This window comes from Pagrus pagrus (genome assembly GCF_965226575.1).
Source record: "Pagrus pagrus genome assembly, chromosome: 8".
Taxonomy (NCBI): Eukaryota; Metazoa; Chordata; class Actinopteri; order Spariformes; family Sparidae; genus Pagrus; species Pagrus pagrus.
Genome location: NC_140192.1, coordinates 16,396,531 through 16,422,426, shown reverse-complemented (window position 1 = coordinate 16,422,426; position 25,896 = coordinate 16,396,531). Strand labels below are relative to the sequence as shown.

The window sequence follows — 25,896 nt, the reverse complement described above, 5'->3', positions numbered from 1 at the left end:
GTGCAATATTAGACAAGTGGACTGCTTTTGAAAAACCTTGAGCCTACATTACCCATCATGCAACTTAGCCACTGAGTGACATCACTGCAGGCAATGTGTAAAATGGTGGGGTCATACTTACTACAAAAAACAAAAAAAACCTGAATATTTAAGTTTGGCGTTAACCGAGCACTATGGTAAAAGCACTTTATTTCAACGAATGCATATAATAAACATCTAATCTGCATTTAAGTGATGAGTAAGATGATTAACAAAGACAATATCATTCAAAAAAGGACTCCCAACACATGATTTTCTTGGAAAAAGATGTTTATAAAAAAAAGGAGAAAAAAAAAACTATTTCCATGATACAGAGAGAAGGCGGATGAGGATTCTCATTAACCACATCTGGTACAATATTTTTCATAATGATGCAATAAAAGTCTGAAAGCACATCCATAAATCTCCAGAAAGTCGATCATTGGTTGGTTTGTTGTGTGACTTTTTTGAAGTAAGAGTTTCTACACAAATAAAGCTTCTTGTTGTTTGTGTGCTCCTGAAGTTATTGGTTTGTGTTTGACCTTAACACCATCACGTTTAGATTACCATAACTGACCATAAATACCAGACTATATGCTCCGGCATACAGTTAAAATGTGCAATGCAATAAGAGTTTATGTATTCCAGCAGGTGTCCCATTTATAACATAAAATATTAAAGCAAAGATAAACAAACAGACAAACAAACAAAGAGACTGCTTTCATGGCTTGTGGTGTAAAGCTCAACTGAATATGTTATCTTGGGTGTAAACATGAAATAAACATTTATGGCTCAAACAACAATAAATAATCTTCATCTTACATTTCAAGCAGCAGTAATACTGTACCTTATGGTACCCGTTTTAATGGCTTGCCCTCTCCATCCAGGATTAACACATTATTTATAGCAGACCTACAGTATAAAATGTGACAGACGATAATGGCTTCCTGTTTCTATCTCTAATAAATAATAAACTACAGCTCTATTCTACAGTAATATAGAATCACAAAAAAGTATGCTTCTGGTAATGGATCATTATTCTGCGTTGAATTTGAAATATTTTATGGAGAATAATCTGTGCACTGCTGCACTCTGAATACCACTGTAAGATCTCAGTAAATATGGATCAACAGAGACCCACCGAACTCGCACAGATTTGTAGTGTACAGAGTAGCACATAGGATCGTGTTACAGTATGAATTGAATTGTCCTTAACAATACTACAGTTTGTTCAAGTGAAACCAGTCAAATTACAGTATGACAAACCGGTCCCCTGAACCCTCTGATAAATAATTAACATTACAGATCATAAACCATTTTTCGCTGGTTCCCCTCACATCTGAATTACTCTACATGGTCAAAAGTATGTGGAAACCCAACATTGCACTTATGGGTCAGTGTTGAAGTTCTTGTCATTTGAGAGGCTGGAACCAGTGACTTTTTGCCTACAAAAACATTACATAAACATTTAATCCATTACCAAAATAGCAGCTGTTAAATTTAATGTTGATTCGCTTATGGATTCATCAAATAATTGTCACAGCTCTTAAGATTATTCTTCATTGGAACCTGGGCCCCAGTTCGGCTGCAACTTGGGAAACTGGTTGATAACCTTTTTATTTTCTTCATTAAATCTTGCAGTAGCAGACAATATTTTTTATGTAGCTGGTTAGAAGAGTCTTTCAGGAGAGCTTAAGAACAGCGGTAAGTGTTGATCAGTTATCCTCTTGGTCTTTCAAAGATGTCTCTATTTGAGAGGGAGCATCGCGAACAATGAAAACAACCCCAAAAGGGAAAATAAGAATGGAAACAAGCCTGTCCAAATACTTTTGACCATATGATGTAACTCAGACAAAGGTTTTTTTTATATAACCTAAGTAGACACAGTATATAATTTAATTATGTGTGATTAATATGGATAAGGTCACAGACCGGTAGGCAAAGTGTGCATGTTTATATGATTCAGCTTACAGTATGCTGTTAAAACCGTTACTGTGCAGTAAAAGAATAAATCATTCTGGGAAAAATAGTCTATGGGATGTGTGAAGACCAGAGATTTGCACTTTGTTTTCAACTATTGAATGCAATATGAATGAAGGGCACAGATGGTAAACTATGTGGAGAAATGCAGCTGTGCATGCTGAGTGTTGATGCGTCTAATCTGGATAAAGCCGCTATTATCAAATTCTGCACTTTACACAACTGACCCAGGATCAATAAGGAAATTCTAACTGCATGTCAAGGTTGCGGACTCGAGTGCTTGCTGAGGAAAAAAAACTGTTTCCTTTCCAAACACCACCATGTAGCCCTTCACCGTTCTCAATGGTCGGCCCGTATTTGGTCTGATCATTTTTCATGTTTTTTCCACGTATAAAAAAATAGAACATCGACACACAAACACCAAAGTCCAGCTGGAAGTCAGTCTGATGTCGACACTTGATTAAAGTTCCAGTTCAGGTCCGATTTGTTTTTGGTATGGAATGGAAAAAGGGAAGAGAGGGAGTGGGGTATATTCTCAATGGTGTCGATAATACAGCTGCTGCTACCTGATTGTGCTTCTCCGACCTCCTGAGGGAGGGTTGCAGGCATAGAGGATTAGTGATATAAATACTCTGTATCCACTAAATCTCAACAGTTGAGGCTCAATAACATTCACTGAGGGAAGGACAAGAGGAGAAAAAAATAAGAGCAATGAGTCAAAATGGCTGATCAGTAGTCTGGGGAATAGAGAAATGTTTGAGCGACTAGGTGAGTATTGCACGTCAGTTCATGTTCAGCCAGGGAGTCGCACTTCTTAAACTCGTCTCTGAAGACTGAACGCTGCTTCTGTTGATATTTCTAGACTGTTAGAGGGAGCAGCTGTAAGAAAAAGTTTAATAAAACTTAAAAAAAGAAGGCTGCCGCCCCTTCTGCCTGGGATCTACTGCATCTGGGAACTGCGCTACTCAAATATTTTTGACAGAGGACTGTGCGTACCTGCCGCACAACAGCAAAACTCCCAAAGCTCCGGGGTCCTACAAACTGACGATGGGAGGACGATAAAGAGAAAAAAATAGTTCTCCTTTTGGGGTCAGTTTACACCAGCTGACTGAGATCTCAGTTTCATTTCACACTGGTCATACAGCTGGGTGTCGGGCCAGAGGAGTCTGGTGCTAGCCCAGCTGTATCTGTCCAGAGTAGGTGGTGAGGAGGAGCATGATGGAGAAGCCCGTCAGCAGGCCGGCGTTCTGGATGGCAAAGGTAAGGAGGAAGCTGCTGCCGCCTGCGTCCTCTTCCTCACGACTCACCTCATTCATCTCTGGAAACTGAGACACAAAAAACAGAGAGTAAGGTCTTTATTAACTGGTATTTGCTGCAATTATTAAAATATACTTTTTTATATATCTTATGTTTTGGATAGTACTCAATATTATTCACAGCTTTTACACCTTTTTCATAGTCAAATGCAGCATAAAAGCATTTTTAAGGTGAATATTCAAGCTTTTCCAACAACTTAAATCTGTTTTATATCCACTCACTCAAAATGATTACCATCTTTCATACGCCATACTCCAATGAGGCATTGGGTTATAAAAACACCTGTTCTAGTAAACCAGTTCTTTTAATCTTGCGAATAAATGGATTTCCAATACATGTTAATAATAAACATAGTAACTTCTGATTAATCTATTTCAATTTCAGGCTTTTTTAACAACTACAATTGTTTAAAAATTAAATTGTCTTCTTGTAATATCCTCTTCAAAAGGAGTCTGTCCCTTACAAGGACACATCCACCCTTACAACACATGGATGTACGTTGACCTCCTCCCTTTATGCCGAACACTGACCATGTCTGCCAAAGCGATGTAGAGGAACATTCCCCCTGCCAGGGCAAAGATCCAGTTGGGGGAGAAGCTGTTGCCCGCCAGGATGCCAAAGCCCATACCCAGGTAACAGCAGCAAGCCGACAGGAAATTAAAGAACAGTGCCTGCTGTATGCTCATGCCAGCGTTCAGCAGGATCACAAAGTCTCCTAGTAACAGAACGAGAAGGAGAACGACAAAAAGAGAAAATGTAGAGTTGAAGAAATCGAAGAAGACCAATTTCTCAAACTGAAAACACACTATGAAAGTAACTTGAACGATTAAGAAGACGTGAGACTTGCAGCCTGGTAGAGGTTCAAACAGGCAACATGACATTAGGGAAACATCTGGTGGCTCAAAATCCCATCACAACTCACCCAGCTCGTGGGGGAACTCCTCACACAGGATGGCCACGGAGGTGCTGATGCCCTGAAAGACGGAGGCGGTGAAGGAGGCGCCGATGGCCAAGCCGTCGATGAAGTTGTGCAGGCCATCGCTCAACGTGATCATCCAGGCCAGCGTGCCGATGTCAGAGTAGGATGTCCCCTTCAGCCAATAGCAGCCCCCGCCACTGCTGCCGGACCGCCCTGCGCTGTCTGGGCTCTGGGAGTCCTGGGAGGAACAGAGTGAGGTACACATGTGGATTGAAGTGGAACTATAAGTAAGCTTCTTACCAAAAAAGTTGTTTTTTAAAGTAAGTATTTTTAAAGTAATTTTTAAAAAGTATCTAAATTTCAGAATGAGAACAATATGTTTTCTTTTCTGGCAAATTCATCATCTTTTTAACTTCTTCTGTATTCTCCTCCTTCCTCAGCCTCCACCCTCACCTGTGGTGTCTGTGCAGGACTGAGCATGAGTTCGCCCTCCCCTGCGTCCACCTTGCCCAGAGCCAGACTGCTGGCTTCTCCGTTCTGCTGCAGCTTCTCCTTCTCCCCCTCCTCCACATCCCCGTCGGGTGTTGAGTAACGATCTACACCGGGGTAATGACTGTGACCGTGGCTCTGAGAGAACAAAGAGAAAACAGATATCGTGATCAATAAAGAAGAGATTTTGACAAACAAAATAACCTTGAAGTTTGGTCAATTAATAAGAAAAGAACAGAGGCTCAACTTGACATTTAAGAATATGAGTGTAAATTTTACCAATCTCACAAAATTTCCCCAAAAAATTTCAATCAGAATCACAGAGCCCAGGCCAAGTGAAATATCTGGTTGAACTTTCACTCCTTACGGATTTTATCACCCTGAACAGAGCCTTTCGGGCAGCATTTACTCCAAGACTTATTTCTTGCAACAAAAACTCAGGAGATTCTCTGTGACATCTCAAAGTTTGCAAGGACAGCTAAGGGTCTGGAATTAGAACAAATTCAGTGTTTGCTCAAGGGCACTACACTGACATTCTAGTGGGCAAAGTTACACCCCGCCCTCCAAAACAATTTAATAATGAGTTCACACCGACATACTTTGGAGTTTTTAATGGGCTTTTTTGACCATTCTCTTGCAGTAAAAAGAAAAACCTGTCAGCAGCATCGCAGGTACCAATTTAGGTCAAAGTGGTTCTGTAATTGGATCAGCAGGTCGATGTGTTAGTTGTTAATTAGGTTGGCTGGACCATATGGCTCTAACCGCAGCAACCACACGGTGGAGCAACTGTCCCACAATCATCCCCCTACATGTCCTGATGCTTTCTGAGAATTAAACCAGCAGCAGTAGGAAGCATACGAACTTCAGCAGCTCATCATTTGGTTTTAGAATTTGATTTTAGACTTATTTTGGTTTAGAAGTCAGTTTAGAGGAAAATCTGCAATTTGGAACAGGGCTGTATGTTTACCAAACTGACCTGTAGGTCTGTATTTCAACTGCCACATACATGACTACTGTACTTCAGCAAATAATCAGGGAAGGAGCAGTTGCCAAGTGGCCGAGAGCCAAACCCAAGCCACATCTGCACCGTTCACAGTCAACACCAACAAATGCCAACTAGCCAGATCACATAACAATCGCGAATGCAATACTCCGGGTATACGGAGGAGTCAGGACTAGCAGGCTAACTGTGTAGCATTATCATAAATTGATAATGAGACAAAGGAGCACAATTAAGCTTAGTGATAATTTAGTATTATCATTTATTGATTGGTAAGAGACATATTGTTATTAACTGATCATTTAGAAAAAGGTTTTATAAAACTCTGTTGTCCCAACTATTCCAAGCAAAATGCAATTAAAAGTTGAGATACTGAAGATTTTATTTTACATCTAGGGGGAGTTTTGTCTGATGTAATACACAACAGTGGAAAACTGTTTGTTGCAATAAACACCAATCTGTTTTAAACACATACTTGTCTTGACTTTACGTGTGATTCTTGTGCATATTTACAATATTCATGACATATACTGATATCTAAAAAATAAATTGAAGCTCCATGTCACACACAGCACTGTTACACACATATACAGTAAAATAAGTACACATATAAATGAATAAATATAAAATAACACTGTAAGGAGAGAAACATATAATATATATAACTTTAGAATTTCAGAATATTTCTTCATGATCACAGGAGAATGATGCAAAAGTCAAGAAACCAAACAACTTTCTCTTTTGCTTTGGACTCCTGGTTTTATGCTCGTCATGCTAGGTTGTGTCTTTGTGTGCTGACCTCGGATAATTGTAACCCTCCATAAATAGCAGCTCAAAAACTGTTTTGTTGAGAATGCTTCATAGCTGTTGATTCAGTGCTACTCCTCTTCATTTCTTCTGTCTCAGTCCATCAGTATTTGTCAGATTTTTTTCATGACTTTCGAGTACGTCGCCTTCTCATATTAAAGAGTTTTTGGGACTTGGGCACATAAATTTGGGTTTGATCACCAACTTTTTAGCTTCTTTGGTCTTGAGCTGCCTCCTGCTTTGACAACTTAGATTTAAAAAGTAATCATTTCTCAATTTCCCACCACCCTTATATAACAAAAAAACAATATAAAAAGGGAATTCCAGGTCATTCTTGCTTTGTACTCACACTGTGTCTCTGTTTGAGAAGCACTCTGAGGACCTTTTCAGTGAAGAAGAAGAGGTAAAAGCCTCCGAACACCACCGCAGACTTGGACACGTACAAATCCACCATGGGGTCAAAACCAAAGGCCTACCATGAAGGGGAGAGAAGATGATGTTAGCGTGTGATAAATATTTATAGTAGCTGTTGTGACATCATTACTGCCTGACCTCACTCACTGCGCATATCTTTGAAATGAGGTGTTGTTTGAAACAACTATCACATATAACAAGTATGATCTAGCAGGGCTCTTGTGTGGAACTCTGAGTGAGTCTATGCTGTGTAGTCAGCTGTCTGAAGACGAGAGTGAAGTTTTGTTTCTGGCAAACGGTGAAATAACATTTTCCTTCCATAGTCGCCATCAGAGCCAGCTGTTTTTATCTCTGTGATGACCTTCACATTGCTACCTGTCTTTGGATGGCTCTACTTTTGTCCATCATTATATGAACATGTGAACGATTACATGACCTTGAGCTTTTGAGATATTGCAAAGATATTTCACAGAAGCCTCTGATCAGAGAGACAGGTTGAATTATGTAAGCAGTCGTCTCCCCTTTCAGTAGACACAAACTTCTCATAAATCAAACCACTTCAGCTCTGAGGTAAACACATGTATTTTGTATCACTATTCATTCAGTTTGGCACATCAGCTGTAAATCGGGCCATGATGGGTGTGTGCACTGTCTAGACAGGATTTAAAAACGTAATGGAAAATTGCTCATGGTTGTGGTGTTATGCCACTCTGACTTTGACACTGGATTATAGCCAGGTAAGGGTATACAAAGCCTTCAGGGACACTTACTGCCACATATCTCTTATGTGCATGTAAATGTAATCAGTGTTTCTATTTTGACTCTTGTCTCTATTCTGTGGGTTTGGATTCAAGTATTCATTGTGGCTGATGAATGAAACATTGCTGTTTTAGCTATTGTTGGAGATGGACAGTCCTTCCAGAATTACAGTGTGCTTTACTCCTATATGAGCGCTAGATTTAGGACATCACTTTGGATTGTGGCATTCATCAACAGCTGGAATTCAATCAACTAATTGTTTAGTCCAAGAAATCCTATGAGTGGCACTATTGGGCAATATGATGATGTTTATTTGTGTACTGACTGAGATGCTGCTTCAGTGTTTCTAAAACTAACCCTTTAATATCTGGTTGTTATCACTATTACATGCAATGCTGCGAAAAGTATTGAGCATCTGTATCAGTGATTCATGCATTTTTCTGATAAAGTTACTTTGATTTGTCAGGTATTTTGTTTAGTTATTTTATTACATATTCTCATTATCTTTCATCATCTTGAAAATTTACACTGAGCTAAAGCTAATGCAGTGTATTATAACAGTGCTGGCAAAAATCCTCCCGTCAACAGGTTATTCAGTTTTTTTGACTCTATATAGAAACCCTGCACTGAGGCTCTGTGAAGGAGCTGCAGCTAAGTGAGTCACAGCAGCATCAACACTACCTCTGGGATGAGCTGAAACAGGGCGTTGGAGTAGAGCGTGCCAATGGCCAGGGCTATGAAGTAGAGCAGCAGTCGCTTGTAAAAGGTTTTCTTCATGAAGGGCACCACGCTGGCCCCGACCAGCGAACACAGAGAGATCAGTGTCACACACAGGATCCCATAACCCCACACTGATCAATGGAGAGGAGGCAGAGGAAAGAAGGGGGAAGGTGAGAAGAAAAAGAGAAGGAGGTAGTTAGTTGAGGACGAATTTTATCAGATTAATCACCAGGGTAAGGGCATAAAACAATTAGAGAACACCAACCAGTTAAAACCCTGAAAGACAGAAGGAATTGAATGAAATCAACCTGAGGGAAAAAAAGAGATTTCAAAGATACTTGCAAGTCTTCCCAGAGACAGCAGGATCATTTGTCCATTGAAAACAGATCAACAGAAGTAACACCACCGTTCATTTGCATTGTGAAGACAGTAGTTGTTTTGTCCTTTGAAGAAGTCCTCGAACCCACATGCATTTCTTTTGATTGGGAAGACGAGGTAATTAAGGTAAAATTACAGGAAACCATGTGCACACACACACACATACACACACACACATACTTTGTCCTCGTCCACTCAGGTGCATCTCTACCACTGTCCTAGCCTCAGGGTACATACAAGCTATCACTGCAGACACAAAAGGGGGCAAATGAACTTTAAATAGCCCGACAGCAGCAGAAGAAGCACTGCTAACAAGGGGTCAGATTTCAATTTGAGGGACACTTAAAGGATGTCGTGCTCCCATTTCTCCAGTATTGTCTTACACAAACTGAATGTTATGATTCTCAAAGCCAAAAAACAGAGTGAGTGAAAAAACACTGATATCAAGTCTGTCTTGCGGTTCTACATGCTGCAGTGTTGAAGAGAGAGCTGAACTATCTATCCAAGAAAAGCCTCATAGCTGGCCTAGATCTCAATGAAAGGGAAGGTGCAGACACAGATACAAACACACAGTGCAAACAAATAGAAAAAGTCACCCCCAGATGACCAGTGATGCAGTGAGGGCAGAGTAAAAACAACAAGCCTTCCAGAGTGCTTATTAGAACCCAAGAAAACAAAGACAGGAAGGAAAGGAAACCAGAGTACAGACAAAGGAGCACTTGGCCAAAGGTGCACTAGTTTTGCAAAACAGCCAGTGAAGTTAAGAGCATTTGGCGTTTGTGTTTTTGAAAAGCAAAAAAGGTTTATTTCATGTGGAAAAAAACATATAGATAAAAAAGGTGTGGACAGAGGAATGTATGGATGGATGGCAAACCTCTGGCAGGAGCTGCAGGATGGCAGTGGAGTACAGCGTGCCAATGGCAAGAGCGACGAAAAAGATCAGCACGTACTTCATATAGCGAGTCTTCATGAGAGGCACGATGAAGACTCCAGTGAGGGAGAAGGCATTGATCACTGTCACACTCAGGAAAGAAAAGCCCCACACTGGCAGTTCCAGTGATGGGAGGATTGGATAGAAGAGGAAGGTGTAACATTAAAAACACACTGCATAATGTGTGGTAATGCAGCTGTAAATTCAGCTTGAGCTCTGCATCATCAATCAAACAATGTCTTTTTAAATACAATCATGATGTTATCAAATGTATGCAATGCAATTACTTTAAATCATGTTGGAAATCAAATACTGAGCTCACATTTTATCTGTCTGCTGTATCGAAATGCAAGCAAATAAAATTCATTTACCTGCATTTTAATGCAACAAATCTACCAGTAGTTGATATAATAAAATAATTTGATTTATACAGTGTAACTCAGTTCTGTTGATCAAAAAACATTGTGTGAAGACACTCTTAGGCAGTGGACAAGTACCCAAACTCAGTGGTTCTGAAACTAGGTTTTGGGATTCTGGACTGTTAACTAGATAGAAAATAATTTTATTTTAATGTAAAATACTGGACCGTTTTACCTTGTCCAGCCTCCAACCATAATTCAAATGAAGCAATTTAGAAAGGAAATATCATTTCTTGATTGAACTGCTCACAAATCTAAAACTACATAGTGCCCCTTTAATGAAGGATTTTTTTTTGCTTTAGGCTGACAAGCCATGAAGTTTGGGAATCACTACCCTAACTGTCACCTGTAGAAAAGAAATAAGGTTAGTTTCAAGTTTGTGTGCCAGTTTTTGTGGCTGTGTCACCAAGTTTTTGAGAAATAAATGTTAAATGTACACAGAATTATGAAGTGTGACCTAAGGTGAGGTAATTTCTCGACACTAAGGAAGGAAATTAAAACTAGATGATAAGGGCTTCCTACTTAAGTACTTTTACTTAATTTACAAATAAAATAAGACAGGAGAACAGGGCCACGCACTGAACCTTGGGGTATGTACTCCACATGAAATGTCTACTCTTTCTGAACGAAACTCCCAAAGAATGAAAATTGGAAATTGGCCTCAAGTTATTCCTGTAACTGGCATCTCTTTTCTTCAAAAGCATATAATTGGTATAAGTGGTTTTGAAGGCCACAGAAAAACAGCTGTAGCAAAAGGTTGATATTGTGCAGATGCTTCCCATTAAATGTTCTTTCAGCATGAAATTTTGTGCCACTGGGCACGACATCTCCCGGGAGAATGAAGGCTGACTAGCGGTCCAGTCAGGCTGGCAGCCTGGCACCATTTCGATCTATGCCTCCATTATTGACTAAACAAATGAAAACACTCACATTTTCTCCAGACTCGTTGACATTTACTAATCTGAGGGAAGGAAAGCAATCGTTGTCTTTGCAACAGAAACATCAACATCAATAATACAACTTGGAAACACTAGGGGGGAGGGAGTGGTCTGTAACCACTTTAAGTCAGCTTTTAGGCAAGGCATCAAGGGTACAAGTAGCAGACTTGAAAAAATACTACTATTAGCATGAATGATTGTAAAACTGGTCAGAAAAAAAAAGTTCTGGTTAGGAGAAGAATAAGTGTGACTTCAATATGCCTAGTGATGCGTTTTGATATTTATGATGTTTATTTGATCCAAATAGAGTCATTTGCTCTCTGAAAAAAAGCTAAATGGCATCAAAACTAGACAATGAGAAAAAGATCAGCGTATATCAGTCAGTGAAATCAGCAGTAGAGATGAATTTCCATGGCATCTGCCTCCCTGCTGCTGGCAGATCTCCACAGCCTAGGCAAAGAAAAACAGCTCTCAAGCCAAAATAAGCTGCCTACAGGGGCAAGTGTGAGGCGAGCGGAGGCCATATGAGTGGATGATAAGGGAAAACAAATTTGTCAGTGGAGAGGGAGAGATAGAGCTAGAGGCCACTCAACCATTTCTCCTCTACTTGCCAAGGATAAGTTAAACTGGGTTAAAGGTATGAACTGGAATTTGTGAGCTGGCTCAGCAAAGCTACGGCAAAATGTGATAATGAAAGCTGTCATTTCTCTTTGAGCTGAAAATAAGGAAGCACTATGAAAATTCCTGAAGCGTTGCCGCTATCGGGCGTGAGTTCTGTTGCAGACTTGAGGGCAGAACATCACACAAGTTGACCAAATTCTCCAAGTCTGTCATTAGCTAGCTTTTTATACCAGCCACACATTCCCATGCCAATTTAGCTTCATTCAGCAAGGACTCAAAAACTTTTTTAATCATCAGCCTACGCTGCACTCCGCATTTCTGAGTACTTCAGATTGCATGCAGAAGCCAAAATGACTTCCAGGGCTCTCAAGGACGTCCTCGTGGGCGTGTACAGTCTGTCGCCTATAAGGAGCTACAGTGGGTCAGCGGCCAAGGAACAGAGAGGAGTTTGTAGCTTTGATGCTTTCCCGGTCTGACTGTCTTTACCTGGATGAGATCTGGTTATGCTGACTGTGGCAAGTGAGAAGTCTAACGTATCTGTGGGTTTTTAAGCCAAACTGAGAAATGCAATCTGAGCCTTGGCTAACTGTGCATGCTTATTTTGGCTTTCATCTCCTTTGAGGACATCACGATATCACTATCTCTAGGCAACAAAACACACATTGGGATCTCAGATCTGATGAAGAAACGTGGTTATTCGAGGTCTCACTGCATTGGGTCGTCATCGGTTATATTTTTACTGGAAACACAGTTGTAAAAAAACCAACAGAGCACAAGGATAAGCTTGTAATGGAGTTAGTCATTGACAGAGATGATGATGTACACACTCAGTAAATAGGTATAGACAGATAAAGAAGCTGTAAAAGATAAACTGAAACAGCCAACTGCAAAGTTTGACCAACATGCACAAAACAATACACACACAGTAGGCCAAGGTAAATGATGAGGCTGGTGATGTTCTATATTTTGGTTATTGTAGTTCACCCTTATATAACTAACTAAATAACCACTATTATAAGGGTGGAAGGAACCAAACACTTAATTACTAGAGTGGACAAATTCATTGTACAAAAACATATGATGTAACCGTGTAGGTCAATGATGTGTTTCAATGACAGTTTTTGACTTATCCTTTAAATATAAAATAGAATGAAACCTGATGGTCATTAAAGGGGAATTTGAAGAATATTCAGTGTTACGACGGATGGACTGGTAGCTAACCGTTTATATTACTGATCCGTAACAAGTGCTCACCTTCAGCATCCGAGGGCCTGGGGGAGGGGTCAGCGCTCTGCTCCTCCTTATTTTGCGCCTTGCAGGTGCCAGCGTCCAGCTGCTGCAGCATGGTTGGGCACAGCTCCTGTAAGCCCTGCCCATCCAGCCGTGACTGCTCACTGATGCTGTAAATAGCCAGCGTGTCTGCAGCTAAGCACTGGAAATGAAAATATACCTGTCAGTCAGTTGGTCAATAAAGTTACAATTTCACATTAAGCAACTAAATTGGCTAGGATGTATATTCAGTGACAGGTCAGGATGCTCTCAATTTCAACCAAAAACACGGAAGGCTGCCACACAGTGGCTTTAAAAAAAGTGGATATAGGAAAGAGATGTAGACTTAATTGGGTTTGGAGTGATTTTGTGCCAATGTGACAAATAGCTTGTTTAAGCTAGAACAAACCAGTGAAACATGCTCCACTGAATCACCAATAATGAATTTGTCGCAATATGAACAGCTCTTTCAGACAAGGGGACCAGCCTCACATATTAATGTCAGAAGAAACTCTGTCATATATTACTGCATATGAGATTGCACTGCATTTTAAATACAGACACTAGACCAAGTTAGAGATTAAATGACTAATTGATTGAAGTGATTTGTTATAGGAAAAAAAAAGTTAAGGACATTGTTAATTGTCATTTCAGCTTCTCAGATGTTTGCTGCTATTCTCTGTTTAATATTTTAAGTTGAATATCTTTTGGTTTTGGACTGTTGGTTGGACAAAAAAAAGACATGCGAACATGTCACCTTTATTACATTTTGGTAATTTTTGACAAATTTACGTTTTATTTTATCAATCTTTATTCCCTTACCATCCAGTATTTTACAGAAAAACAAAATTATTTTCTATCTAGTTAATCATCTTTCCAATCTTTATTAAGCTTTTTTTTTTTTTTTATCAAATCATTCAATAATACTGCAAAGATTTGTAACTTACTGCCCAAAACCTTCTACAAAAGATATACAGTCTAAAGATGTCTAAATACAGTGATAAAGATCGAGGCCATTACCATTAGGGCTTTATCCTTTCTAATAAAATTACTGACCCTACAATTAGATGCGATTTGAAAGAGATAGGAAATATATATGTATGAATAGGTATGTTTGCCATGAGATTGCTTGGGATTAAAACCAAAATGATGAATCATAGGGCATCAAAAAGTTAACTAACAATGTAGAACAGGACAAATGCAGACAGTGGGATGCCTGGCAGCCAATAAAAGCCCAACAAGAGACATGCAGTAATGTCAACTTGTGAAATCTAACCGAGGTATCAAACTTCAAAAGTCACATTGAAAAGTAAAGAAACTGAATCCATGGTAAATATTTCATTTCTATACTGGGAGACAGACGTCACTTGGAATTTAATCTGAGTGGATACTAAAATGAAGCTGAATCAAACACAAGTGGGCTTCTGATCGTGACTCACAACATAATTAAAGTGCATGAATCACTTTCGAGTTCAACAAAACAGCAGGAAATACATTCAATATTCCATTCAATGATTGTCTAAACTCGTCTCAGCACAAACAACAAATAACTCTTCCCATTGTGGCAGCCGAGAACATTTGAATGCAACGTGTTCAGTGACGAAGAGGTGCCTCTGAAAGGTGTTTAACAACATGCAGGTGACATGTGACTAAACACGTTACTGAACAGAGGCATGCGCTTCAATGACGAAGTGAGCAGTGACAGTTATTGACCAAGGCTTGCAGCTCTACTTTTGTTCTCTGAGTCACACACGTGTACAAGACAGGCACATTTCTATTGCTATATCAAACAAGACAAAATGCTGCATTGCGTGTCTGGCATCTGAAGTTCGTCTAACCAGAATCTCTTGCTGGTTTAAATTCTTACGTGGTTGTTAATGTTGATAATTTTTCCACCATTAGTCAGGGTAAATCTATTCGAAAGCAGATCAGCAGGTGAGTCAATCATCCACAACACTAAGCATGGGAAATATGCTAAATATTTCAGCTATGTGGCACCGGTGGCTCCTGCTTCTCCCAGACAGGACTAAAGCTGGATTTACCCTTTGGAGTGTCTGAGGCTCTGCCAGAGGCATTGCTACCACTGATGTGAACCTCCTCTAAAGGGCAGAGGCGAGACTACAGGGAGACCACAACACCACTCCTACATGATTGCGTTGCTGGTAGAAAGGGAGCCACTTGGCACTCATGTTTGATTTCTGTGGTTGGTAACAGTTGGTTTACCCACTGTTAGTACGACGTGCGTTATCACATACAGTTTCCACAGGTGCGTCACTTAACAGCTCACTGACAAGTTATTACACACACCCATGACGTGCAAATGGTGAACTATTGTATGAACCTCCCTTGTTTGTCAACACCTGAAGGAGCCAGTTGTAACAGTAGCAACACCCATTTTTACTGTAAGTCCTCTTTGATCCACTTAAGTATAGGCCTGCAACTAAGGATTACCTTCATTATTGATAAATTTGCTGATTATTTTTACACTTAATGAATAAATCATGTCAAGTTTCTTAAAATGTTCATCCCAATTTCTAAAAGTGATGTGTTCTTTTGTCCAACGAACTGTTTAAAACCCAAAGACTCTTCATTTACTATCATAAAAGACAAAGAAAAGAAGCCAGAGGCTGGAACCAGCAAATGTTTGACATTTCTGCTTGGATAAATGACTGAAACGATAAATTCATTATCAAAATAGTTTGTGGCCAATTTTCTTTCAACTGACTAATCAAATTATCATTGCAGATTTGCTCAAGTAATTGCTGGTTTTCAAATGTAACGATGTGGTGCTTTTCTCTCTTATAATAGTGTATAAAATTTCTGGGTTTGAACTGCTGGTCAGGAAAAACTTGAAATTTCAGGCAAGACGTTAACTTGATTGACAGGATATGACGGATGGGGAATGGTATTCAATAAAAGGTTCCCAACTGGACTCAAACAAAGGATGTTGTGATTTGTGGTAAATTACTTAAAGTAAAGTACATTATTTTCTACAGTGGTGACTGCAAAATACTTCCTTTATGGATTTACATTGAACATAAATAGTCATCAGATGTTACAAGCCAATCACCTACAGTATGTCATCCTTTCATAGTTTCCCAAAAAAATGTTTTTGTTCTCACCTTGGAGCTGTTGGATTTTGGAGGTGTAGTTGTAGTCGTCTCCGACCCTTTGCTGCTGTCGCCATCACCTTCACCCTGACCCTTGCTTAGGAGTGCCAACAGGGCACGAAGCTGGGGCACCGTGATAGTGCTGTTGTCTCCATGGCGGGCCAGCAGGTCCTGGAGCACCTGGGCTGGGGACTGTGTCTCACTGTCCCCCTGTGCTATCACTTGGCCCAAGGGGCAGAGAAGCACAGCCAGGGCCAGAACAAACATCAGCTGGGACTGGAGGAGGGTGATGGTCATAGTGGCACGGCCATGAGGGTCGCCGATAAGCATGGCTTGTTCACTGGCTGGCGGACGTTAATCTGTGGGGGAAAACAAGAATTAAATAAATACCTGAACCAAACTTTTTAAACTACGACAAAAACACTGCTATCTAAACTATGTACTCTGCCATATATCTAACTGTTGACTCCAAAAGGCAGAGACATGTATCTGTTGTCACAAACAGTGCTCCAAATGTGTGACATTAAAAGGAAGACAGGTCAAGATCAAGTGCAAATAAATGCTTTATCTTAAAAGAAACAAATTTAAGCTATCTATGGACTACTTAAAGAGGAGAAAGGTGTCATTTTTATGTTTGTAATGTGATTAATCACAATAAGTCTGTACAACATACCTAATTTCACCAGCCTGGCTGATATATCACAACTTACTACTTTTAACAAAAGGATGTCAAAATGGAAAAGAAAGGGCGAAGATCTTAAAAGGTCCAGTGTGTACTATTTAGGGTGATCTATTGGCGGATATGGAATATAATATTCATAATTATGTTTTCATTAGTGTAGAATCACCTGAAACTAATAACTGTTGTTTTACAATGAACCATTTATATCTACAGAGGGAGCAGGCCCTTCTCTATGGAGCCACGTTGCACTGCCATGTTTCTACAGTAGCCCAGAACTGACAAACCAAACAGTGATTTTACAGAGGACCTTTTGTTTTTTAATGTTTTAACAGCCACCATAGGAGAGGGTTTTTAGTTGTTTGCAATCTATAAACCACAATGCTAGATCCCACTAAATCCTGCATGCTGGACCTCAGCACTTAAGACTCAGAAAAGTTTGTATTCATGTATGAAACTACTCAGCAACGTGACAAATATAAAAATGATCAAAAATTGTTAATGTTGACTGTAAGATTTTGCGGAATTTACCAAGATAAAATCTGCTTGTGTATGGGATTTACAAAATCCAAAAATCAAGAATCTCAACTAAAATAGGATTTGTCCATTTCCTCTAAATAAGATTCATATGATTGCGCTGTATGAGTAATTGATATGCAAGTTAAATGAATGCGCCATGCGTGTGACACAATACACACTCCGGACAATGTTTTTACGCGATTCCACTCAACAGGCGGTGACAGGAAAAGAGGCAGTGTACCAGAACAGACATCCATGTTTGCTTGCAGGCAAATGTTCTTCAAGGAAAGAAATCCACGTAACATGTTTATTAGGCCTTGAGGACACAATGGGTTTGGGTGACAAGCACTAAGTGTACGTATAACTGTGGTACAAAAATAAAAATACAAGTACCTTGAAAAAGCCAAACATTTCAAAATTGAAATTGAAATGCAAAAAAAGAGGACTGATATTGAACCCTAGTGGGGACTGAACTTCTTTTGCATGCCGCAGCTTTAGGTATGTGAATACCTTATTGTTTAGGAGGCAAGAGACCAAACCCTAATGGCAAATGAAGCACTGAACACACAAGGAAACCAAAGGGCCCAAGCACCAGGAGGGAGCAGGAAACCAGTAGGATAAACACAGCCTCCAATTACAGACAATATAACACATGTCCACCACATACACCTCACACACACAAACACATATCAATGACAGTGTCACCAGTGTAACAAACCAGCAAATGAATAAAGTAACACTCACAACCCAAACATGCCCTGATTAATCAAAAACTACTCTTTAAGTCTCAGCATTAGTATCAGCTTATAGCATAATGTGCTGCCTGTTTTCAGCCAACGGTGCGATTTGATGATATTTTTCCTTGTCACTTAAATTTAAGAAAATGCATAGAAGTATCCCTTTTAACTCAACCCATTATGTGTGTGGACAAAAAGTATATAAGCATTTTGACTACATAATTTCAGAGTGCATCTACTTTTTCCATCCCTGATTCAAACTTTCTTGCACACACACGCACAAACAGGGCAAACTGTAATGTTCCCGTCCCCCTGCTCCAACACACAGACCACTGATTCATTTCCATGCACCCTACAGGTCCACATGCACAGTTGGGCTGAATAAACAGACCCATTCATTTTTTGCAAAGAAACCCTCACCTTTTCCCACAGAGCCTCTAATGATAGCTGGTGCGTGAAAGCGCCTGAGTCAGTCTGTCCGTCCTGAGGCTCCGAGCGTGCTGTGTGATGCCCACAGGTTACAGAGACGGAGTCGGGGGAAGGCAGAAACGCCTGAAGAGAGCAGCGGGCTGCTCGGGAATGCAGCAGGCTGTGGAGGAGAGAGATAAAATGAAGGTTACGACTCACCGGTGAGGAAGAAAGAAACAGGAAAAGATGGAAAGGAAGAAAAGAGGCAGTGAAGAAGAAAAGAATCCAGCTTCAATTTTTTTGCTATTCGCTCTACACATCAACTTGCCTTCTTCAAATTCCAATCAAACACTCTGTGCCACAAAGGCCAGCACCGAGCCAAACCCACATCATTCCTTTTCTGAAGCTGCAATGAGCATTCCTTGTTGATTGCTATTCTGCTATATGAATATGATTCAGTCCTTCACTTAGCCCTGTTAGAATCGGCGAGGGAAATACATCCAATCCAGCCACTGTGGAGGAACACAGCACACTGCCAGCCAATATGATTGAGTTTCTGTTACTAACAGACGACCAGAAAACTTAAAACGCCACAGGCCAAGAGAGACAAAATAAAGAGACAATCTCCCCTCTCTTTATATATATATACTGCTGAGATGCCCTTGAGCAAAAGCACTACACCACAAAATGCTTCAGTGGCCAACAGTGTACATCTGTATCCCTGCTGGGCAGCTGCAGAAATGTGATCCTCTATGAATGTAAAGCAGAACATTTGTCAAAAAGTGCAACCATGCTTGGTCGACTTCCCCCAGATAAAATACAACTTTTCCAAAAGGTCAGTCTGTCTGCTTTCTCCTACTTCTAATTTGCGTTCCGTCACCAACTTTTTCACTTCACGTCTCTCTCCCTCGGTCGCTGAGCTGAAGAGGCAAAGAGAAGACTCTCCTCTTCTATAAGTCACCCCCTTCCTGACGAGCTGCACCCTCTCTCCCAAGTATTCCTCCATGAATTTCTCTAATGAGGCCTCATTCTGAAGTGGTGGGGAAAAAAGAGGAGGAAACAAGGTGCAAAAAATCAGAGAAACTCTTTCATAAGTCTCTTTAGCTCCAATTTTTCATTTCTCTCACCAGCACTTCTCTCTTACACAATGCTTGTAAAAGCTGTAGGAGCTCTGAACCTTGCCCTCCTTATTGCTGGCTGCTATTGTAAGTGAAACTCCGGTTGAAACCAGGAGTGGGAAATAGTTCTGAAAGGATTAGCTGAGTGACAGAAAGTAGACTGCCAACAATTCTGATTTTCGCTGATTCTAATATTTCTGACTTTGTCTTATATGATTGAAAATTTAACATCTTTGGGCTTTTTCACTGTCTTTGCATGCTTTGATAAAAAATACTGATATTTAGCGCTACATAAGGTATAACAAGAGGAAGCAATAAAGTGTATTTCCGTATTAATAAGGCCTGCTCTTCTCAGTTGCAGGAACCATGCAGGTAAGCAGCCTGAGGTAAACTGATACCTCTCTCCTCTACCACATTTATTTTTTATTAAGAGAGAGGGAAAAGGCACGCTGTGTGAAGAAATGTTTAGGAGTGGCTAAGGGCAGCAGCACATGGGTGGAAGACAAAAACAGACATGCCCTGGATGAACATTAGCATTCTTAATGTGTTTACGTTTGGGAACAACTATGTTGCAATCTTATTTCTGGCAATGCACACGGGTTTAGTGCAGAACACATGTTGCATTTGCAAGTGTCAACAAATAAGCACTACATCATTTTAATGACTTTTAAACAATGGGTGTTAATAACTAAGACAATGGCGCATTAGGAGTGCAATCAATTTGCATTTGGAAACAACAGCAGTTATAGGAAATGTGTTCTTCATTTTGGGAAAATAAAGCAATTACAATAGCAGTGGGAAGAAGCAATAAACAATACGCCATCTGACTATAATCTCCCTAGATTCAGTTTATGACTCCACCCTAAGAGTCGTTACTGGTGACAGTTATTCTACTCATCATTGCATCATGTATGAGAGGGTTGGATGGACATCACTTGCAGTAAGACATGCACTAGTTTCTATTTATACAAAACTTCCTTATTAAACTGGTCTCATAGTCATTATATGACCTGTTCAAGTGATTGGCTAATGCTAGACGACCCGTGTGCAAACACAACATTTGGGAAAACTGCTTTTAGTTTTTGTGCTGCACACACTGAACATTTTTAAACATACGTACATTAAAACTTAACACAATTGTACCGGTAGGTCAATTTAAAACTATGATTTTAAAATACTCCTAAATGCAACTGTTTTTTATCTTTGATCTGTTTGTTTCATGTTCGTGCATTTACGCTGATTTAAGAGTACTCTTGACATCATTGAATTAGATTTTAAACAAGATTTAAATTAAAGGTTGAGTGAATGAATTGATAAATGTTATCCATCATTACATGAATGTGCCACAATAAGTCTACCACTGATATGTCAGTTAGGTGTGCAAATAAAATACTAAGTAATGGACCACTTCCATATGTTAATCCACTAAGCTAACTTTGTGGGCCAAGAAAGGGTTATACAGTGACCATGGCCATGATAGTTGTTGTACTTGTTACCATTTTTTCTTTTCATTCATTCATTGTAGCACAACTCAGCTTTTATGTCGACATTGCCATATAAATTCCTCCTCACATCTCCATTCATATGAGCACACTTTATCTAGTGTGCCTTTATACACACAGACACAGACACAGACACACACACACACACACACACACACACACACACACACACTTAAATATACACTGTATATCCCAGCTATTCCCATCAATAACGCCAAGACATCCTTGTGGATGAATTTTCATATATTTCACTATTATCAATGAACTCGAGTGTTTATTGATATCATATAATTGGTGTTGATATTAATTATAATTTGATTGAAGTTTCCAGTTGTAAAATATTAGTACTCAGTACGTGTCTTTTCAAAAGGACAAAAAAAGGGAAGTGAAAGTTTCATTCTTATGCGTTTGCTTAAAATGAAACTTAAAACTCTCAAATAATGATACCATCCTCAAAAATCCTCTTTCAGCTGTGTTCTATCTGAAATATAGCATGATAACCAATGACGCAGACTAGCTGTCACCTTGTTTGCCTATGACAATAACTTAAATATAAACATGCCCTCCTGCCCTTACACATGTGCTCTTTTTGCTCCAGAGAGCATACAGGTCCAAACAGCTAGGTTACAATAAACAGTGTAGGAGCAGAAGGTTTCTTTGCTGGCAGGCCTTCGCCTTGGTCTCAGTGTGGCTACAGTCCAATCTAAACAACACAGAAGCTGCTTTAAAATGTCAGCATGTCGGGTCGGACCAATGTCACTGCACACTCACAGAATCACCACATCTGTTCTTGTGGTACGTGTGCATTTAGAGTCCAAGGACTATTTGGAGCTGTGGAGATAAAGGGTGGTGTGGGAACAGACAGGAAGTCTGCAGCAGAGACGTTAGTCCTTCAACGGGACTCTGAATGCCTCTGCCTTGATGTTAAATACGAGTTTTACGAGACATCCAGCAGCAGAGGAGAAAGGAGGAAAGAGCAGGATGGCAAAATGTTTAGTCACAGTCTGCTGGACTCAAATCCCAAAGGCATGCAGCTGATTCTACTCTGCTCATCCTTTCAAATCTTTCTCTGTTCTAAGAAAGTCACCAGTTTGTCCTTCCTGGTATTTCACTTCCCTCTCAAACTCTCGAGGTTTCTTGTCAGATTAGAAAGCAAAAACAAATTGGCACAAACAAGCAGCTAACAGTTAAGCTACATGCAAACATGTAATGAATAAAGAAAACGGATAAAGTGCTAAATACAAACAAATATCTCGATATGAGACTATATATCCTCTTAGATGTTGAATATCGTAATGTAATGAGTGCTGTCATTTCGTGAAAGTACAAATATTCATCTCTACAACATTGTGATCTTTCATTTTGTCACCCAGTCTTAGCATTCATAATGTGCTTTTGAGGAGATTTCTAAATATCAAGATATATATTGTATATTGCGATACAGCAATTTATAGGTAAAATATTGCAATATTACTTTTAAATCATTTTCATCACCTTTGCAACTTGACAATCTGACTGGGAGTGAGTAAATGAGCACATATGGTGATCAGACTTCATCAGCCAACCACATTAAACAGTCGTATCAGCTCCTAGGGCCATGTGTAAACACAGCTTGGTGAGAAGTTTCCCTTGTCATCATCAATTTCACCAGCTGACTAAGAAGTAATGAAATCTCTGGCTGGTCTAACAAGAGGAGACGCAGCCAATTCAAACACCTTATCTACCAACTGCACACGGAAAGAGCGACGTCTGAATGCAGAATGGCACATGAGCCTTCCCTGACTCTTGTGCTAGGATTGATATAACCAAGCAAACTATTCAAATGGAAAAGTGTTGCTTTAATTAGTGTTGGTTATCAGTACACCATACTTCTTCAAGAGGCACAACAAACTCAACCAAGGTTGATTCATATCATGACTGATAAAAGTGCTGATGGAAACTTTTTGTTTGCATTTGTCCCACCTAAATTTTCGCAACAATGCAAGTGCATACTTCCTACTTTCAACTATGGTTACATATTTTCACACTTACTTGTGTACTCCCCTCTCCTGAAATTAAATAGTCAATCTTCAATATAATTAAGTGGCAACTACAACTGGATGCAGAGATACACACAACTGCATTGTCACATCACATACTGTAGCAATATTGTTTTGATCCAAGATTTCTTTTAAAAAGGACAATAAACCATATTTTTTTGTATTCAGTAAAGCTGAAAGTAGACTGTGTGTACATCTCCAACAGTTTTGCTTGTATTCAAAAGCAGTTATTGTACTGCAGTCCATCGATTCTAGAAACTGCTGTATGTTCTGGCTACTTAATAATCCCCCTTTGTTGCAAGAAAAGAAAAGGACTGGTGCAAGGCAGATACTGTACAGTAACACTAACAAATAAACAAGAAGTCCTTTCGGGGACACGAAGTGCATCAAATAGCATACCACATCGTAATTTAACTTATGTAAATACTCAGCACAGTAAAATATTATTGACAGTTTGATTTATTCACAAACCAGTGAAATCAATCATAAGCTAAGAAACAATTCACCTTGGCGTTGCTCTCAGTTTAAAAAACCCCAACTCTGCTAATCCTAAAGCATGAAACACACAGTACCTTTTGTGAATGAATGGCAACACAAAGACAGCCACTGCCCCTCGCCAGTTCCTTCTTAATTCAAAGCAGGTTGTTCCTCAAAACAGACTCTGGTTCGTTCTGTGTCATCCTGGGTCACTTTATATACTGTTGGAGCGAAGGGCAGGTTAAAGTGTACATCAGCTCATCAACCTTTACCCATGCCCGTAATTACTGTTTTGCTCCGTCTTCAGGCTGATATCATCAACCAAGACTGTCATTAGATGAGAGAGTGAAGGCTGTGGGCAGGATGTTGGTCTACTGAACACATTGTATGTGTGCTCCACTCATCCAACAAAGGACCATTCACCTTAAAATTAAAGGGTTTGGAGATGACCTGGTCAGGCTCAAACCCTCACATTAACCCAGAGGCAAGCTTAGAGGTCAGAGATTGCGAGCCACAGAGCACATACAGCAAGTCCTGCACCTGTGGACAATTTTTAAGGGTCATCGTCAATATTTTTCTATTTTAAGAGAAATTTCAAGAAAATTTGCTACTTTGGCTCTAATGCAGCATCCTCTCAAACAAAGTTCTGTCTACAACAGTATCCGATTGATAACATGTCACAATTAATAACTTATAAACACTGAATAATCTGAATCTGCAAAGTAACTAGTAACTAACTGTATCAAATAAATGCAGTGGAGACAAAGTATAAAGTAGCAGAAAAAGGAAATACTCAAGCAAAGTACTTGAGTATATTGTACTTAAGAACAACAATACTTATTAAGATTTTCATTTTTACTGCAAATGAATATCGGTCCCACATATAATTTTTTTCCCAGTGTCCTTGACTTCTTATAATCGGTATCGGCCCTGAAAAAGCCATATCGGTCGACCCATAATTAACATGGTGACATGCCTATATTATTTAGTATTTAGAAGAGTTACTGCATTAAAAAAAAAAAACCTTTTAAAGATTAACTCAGAACTGATTTAACACCCATAACGTCTTGAAATGTGAGCACTTTTGCATGTGCAACACCTACTTTTCATTAAGTTGTCTATTTCCATTACAGCATTGATGAGTTTACACACCATTGAATGAATTTCAATGGTTCTTCCATGACCACTGAACACAGAAGGATGCTAAAAGAAACTAAAAGTAAAAAAGTCATCTAGTCATTCTATGCTACGACTGGACGATCGCACCATTTCCTATATCTACGTTTACATTCAAGCTCTTTACACCCATCTCTCTGATTCTGGGATGAATGAACAAGTCAACGAGTCTCAGCATTTAGTCCAACTTGATCTAGCTAAATGAGGTTAGCTTCTCCAGCAGCCCCTTGATTCAACTACTCTGCCGTACTTGTAAGCTCACCCGGTACGTGAAATCCTTAACGTGTAAATTAAAGTCTTCAGGGTTAATTGTGAGCCGGTTTCAGTGGCTAGCTAATGTAGAGTCGGGTATATTAGCCAGCTTCTTATTAGCCTTGACAGTTAGCTTACCCGGTGATGCTGTTGGGGGCAGAAAAGCAGGCTTGACGTCAACTCCTCTCAACAGCGTCCCTTTGGATCCTCTGACATACAGGAGGTATCACAGTCGGGCAAAGAAAATGTCAGATGTGGGCGGCGGGCTGTCTGCGGCGCCTCCAGTCATTCACAGAAGGTGAGGGGGGGTATTTTTCTACGTTGTTCACCCATTCAAACAAATCGTACAGCAGCGGCAGCAGCGCGTGGCGGTGGAGGATCTGGTCGGGTAGCTGTCAGCGGTGACGTCGACGTCGACGTTTTTCAAGATGGCCGTGTCTCCCTCGTGCGGTCAGTAGCGGGTACTGCAGGACTACAGATCCACACTGATGTGATGAGGCTGTGACCTATTCATCTGGAGGGCCAAATGTGGCCCTCTTACAACCTTGTTCCGGCCCTTTAATCATTTTGTAAGTAGTCTAATTAGCCCATTCATTAGTTATGTCTGTTGCTAAGCAAAAAAATACTTTTTAAAAAAAAAGGGGTTTTAACCCAGGCTTTTAAAGGGAATAAAGAGGGAATATAGACGAAAATGTAGCTGACAGCCTACGTCTATGATTAAAAAGGTGCTTTGTTTTTTGTTTTTCTGTACTTTTTTCTTTTTCATTTGTGAAAACTAAGAAAGTGTATTGTTTTAACACATTTAAATTACAAGCTTTAAGGGGCAGATAGAGGGAATGTAAAAGTCCGGGCCCTCAGCACTTCACTTTTTTCAGATCTGGCCCTTCTACAAAAGAAGTT

General features: G+C 39.8%; 1 protein-coding gene across 1 annotated transcript; it reads right to left on the bottom strand.

Moving 5' to 3' along the window:
* Nucleotides 1–492: 492 nt before the first annotated feature.
* Nucleotides 493–25,379, bottom strand: slc39a14 (solute carrier family 39 member 14). Its single transcript, XM_084360188.1, has 10 exons — nt 25,135–25,379; nt 18,445–18,613; nt 16,102–16,448; nt 12,965–13,142; nt 8,385–8,554; nt 6,880–7,002; nt 4,688–4,861; nt 4,238–4,472; nt 3,846–4,030; nt 493–3,323 (listed from the first exon to the last, which is right to left on the bottom strand). Exons 3-10 carry the CDS (start codon nt 16,417–16,419, stop codon nt 3,171–3,173), a joined length of 1,536 nt encoding a protein of 511 aa, XP_084216314.1. The 5' UTR covers nt 16,420–16,448; nt 18,445–18,613; nt 25,135–25,379; the 3' UTR covers nt 493–3,170.
* Nucleotides 25,380–25,896: the final 517 nt, after the last annotated feature.